We start from the raw sequence: 3269 nt of genomic DNA, 5'->3' as shown, positions 1-3269 counted from the left end.
TATTTATTTTTATTTATTTATTTATTTATTTATTTGTTTATTTATTTATTTATTTATTTATTTATTTATTTATTTATTTGCATGCAGGGCAGCACCTGCACTACGGCACTGGCCCGCAGTCTCCGTTTTCTTGCGTTCGTTTTTATTCTTCTTCAAATCCGACTGTCTCCTTTTTGGCCCCCAGAGACAAACTCGAGGCTTACCCTCTTTACTACGACACCCACCAACTCAGGTGCTGCTGCTGCTGCTGCTGCTGTTGCTGCTGCTGCTGCTGCTGCTGCTGCTTCTGCTGCTGCTGCTGCTGCTTCTGCTGCTGCTGCTGCTGTGGCTGTGGCTGCTGCTGATGCTGTTGCTGCTGCTGTTGATGAGGGTTCTGGACGGGGTGCTGCTGCATGTGCGGACCCGAAATAGCTGCTGTCGCTGCTGCTGCTGCTGCTGCTGCTGCTGCTGCTGCTACTGCTGCTGCTGCTGCTGCTGCTGCTGCTGCAGGGTTTACTGCAAAGACAACTCTAAGGTAGAAGCAGCTCGCGATGCCTTCAACGCCTGGTGCAAATTGTATGGCGTTTTTGAAGAGGTAAAATTAATTAAATAAAATAAATAAATAAATAAATAAATAAATAAACAAAATAAATAAATAAATAAAATAAATAAATAAATAAATGAAAATAAATAATAAATAAATAAAATAGAAATAAATAAACATAATGTAATTTGTAAATTGTGAAAAGGAAGAAAAAAACCGAAAGCATGCAGCTGACAAAACACAAAAACAAATTTATTTATTTTATTATTTCAAGTATTTATTGTTTATTTATTTGTTTGTTTTTATTTATGTTTACATTTAATAGTAGTATTTGCATTTATATTTGTATTTATATTCCTATTTATATTTATATTTATATTTATATTTATATTTATATTTATATTCATATTTATATTTATATTTATATTCATATTTATATTTATAGTTATATTTATGTTTATATTTATATTTATATTTATATTTATATTTATATTTTAAATTTATATCTATGTTTAATATTTATATATATGTCTGTATATTTATTATTTATTCATTACTTTGTAGTACTTGCATTTATATTTGTATTTATATTTATATTTATATTTATATTTATATTTATATTTATATTTGTATCTATATTTATATTTATATTTATATTTATATTTATATTTATATTTATTACTTATTTATCTATTTGTTTATTTGTTATTATTATCTTCTATCTTTTCTTGTCAATTAATTAATTAATTAATTAATCAATTAATAAGTTAATTAATTAATTAATTAGTTAATTAGTTTATTTATTTATTTATTTATTTATTTTATTTATTTATTTATTTATTTATTTATTTATTTATTTATTTATTTATTTATTTATTTATTTATTTGTTCGTTTGCAGCCTGAGGGGGGCCCCGCAGTAGTGCGTTTTAGCCGGGGCCCTTTGGGCCGTGGCTATATAACTCCTCCAATTTACAATTTGGAGTTTTACAAAAGTAATAATAATTATTATAATTCCAATTATAATTATAATTACAATTATTATAATTATTACAACTATTCCAATTGCTTCGGCAGCCCGGCTGCTGCTGCAGTCCGCAGCAGCAGCAGCAGCAGCAGCAGCAGCAGCAAGCAAGCGCAGCCGCTGCAGCGCCTGGCCGTCGCCACTGCAGCAGCAGCAGCAACAGCAGCAACCGCCACTGCAGCAGCAGCAGCAGCAGCAGCAGCAGCTCACTCCCCCCACGAAGTCTCCACGCCCAAGGCAGTTACAAAAAGAATTAAACTTACAGACCCTAATTACTCAATTTAATATTTATTCCAATAAACCCCTTGAGGGGCCCCCAGGGGCCCCCAATGGGGGCCCCCAGGGGCCCCCAGTCCCATGGGCCCCCAGGGGCCCCCAGTCCCATGGGGCCCCCCCTGGGGCCCCCAGGGGCCCCCAGTCCCATGGGGGACCCCCTGGGTTTTTGGGGGCCCCTCTGGGGGCCCCTGGGGGCCCCCAGAGGGCTTTTAGAGGCTGGCAGGGGACCCCTGGGGCGACTTTAGGTGGCATTTGGGGGCCCCAAGGGGGCCCCATGGGGGCCCTCTTTGTTTCCTTTCCTTTTTGTTTTTCTAGGACCCAAAAAGGGCCTCTTTGGGTACTTTTGGGGGCCCCCTGGAGGTATTTTGGGGCCCCCAAAGGGGCCCCCAGAAAAGCTGCTAAAAAACCCTTTAGGGGCCCCCTTAGGGGGGCCCCCCCAATGGGGGCCCCCCAAAAGGGGGCCCCTAAAGTAGTTCTGTCTGTAGAGGGGACACAATATAAAAGGGGCCCCCTGGGGGCCCCTAGAGAGTGCCTTTAAATGGGGGCCCCTAGGGGGCCCCTAGGGGGCCCCCCTGGGGGCCCCCCAGGGGGCCCCCACCCCATGGGGCCCCTGGGGGGGCCCCCCAGGGGGCCCCTAGGGGCCCCCCTAGGGGCCCCCAAGGTATATATATATATATATATATATATATATATATATATTAGAATGGAAAGTAGAGTCCTTGGAGTGTTGAATGAATTGGTTTAGTTTATTGAATAGAATTGAATTTGTTTTTATTTAATTTGATTAATTTTTGGATCAAAAAGAGTTAAAAAAGAAAAAAGAAATAAAAAGACACTTTTGTTTTCTTTTATTCAATTCTGAATTTGCAAACAAATCAAAAAAAAACAGAAACTCTCTTTTTGCATGCAGAAGGACTTTTGTATTTTTTCTTTTTCCATTTTTTTTGCAATAAAACGAAAAGTAAATAAATGAATATACAAATAAACAAATTAAAATTAAATAAATAAATAAATAAATAAATAAATAAATAAATAAATAAATTAATTAAAATTCAAATAAAAGAATCTAAAAGAAAAAGTAAATCTCCAGTTTTGCCTTCATAAGCGAAAAAAGTTAATCGGAGATATAAAAATGAATTGGCTGCAGTTTTTGGTTTTCGCGGTATACGCTCTTTTAGGGTTTAGGGTTTGGCTAGGGTTTAGGGTTTGTCTCGAGCTCCTCCGTGAAGAGGGTTTCGTTTTGTTTTTTCAGCATTTCTTTCAAACCCTAAATCAGTGAGTACTTCTCGAGCTGCGCTTTTCGCTGAATTAGGGTTTAGGGTTTGGCTAGGGTTTAGGGTTTGGCTAGGGTTTAGGGTTTGTCTCGAGCTCCTCGGCGAAGAGGGTTTCGTTTTGTTTCCTCAACACTTCTTCCAAACCCTAAATCAGTGAGTACTTCTCGAGCTGCG

General features: G+C 38.1%; 1 protein-coding gene across 1 annotated transcript; it reads right to left on the bottom strand.

The window, feature by feature from the left end:
* Window positions 1-211: 211 nt before the first annotated feature.
* Window positions 212-495, bottom strand: ENH_00023850 (hypothetical protein; the record flags this gene model as incomplete). Its single annotated transcript, XM_013579703.1, has 1 exon — window positions 212-495. A coding segment is annotated over one exon (284 nt), but the record flags the coding sequence as incomplete, so codon positions are not given.
* Window positions 496-3269: the final 2774 nt, after the last annotated feature.

Source organism: Eimeria necatrix, genomic scaffold (assembly GCF_000499385.1).
Source record: "Eimeria necatrix Houghton genomic scaffold, Enh_scaff1860, whole genome shotgun sequence".
Classification (NCBI taxonomy): domain Eukaryota; phylum Apicomplexa; class Conoidasida; order Eucoccidiorida; family Eimeriidae; genus Eimeria; species Eimeria necatrix.
The sequence above is the reverse complement of the archived record's forward strand: the minus strand, read 5'-3'. Positions and strand labels throughout refer to the sequence as shown.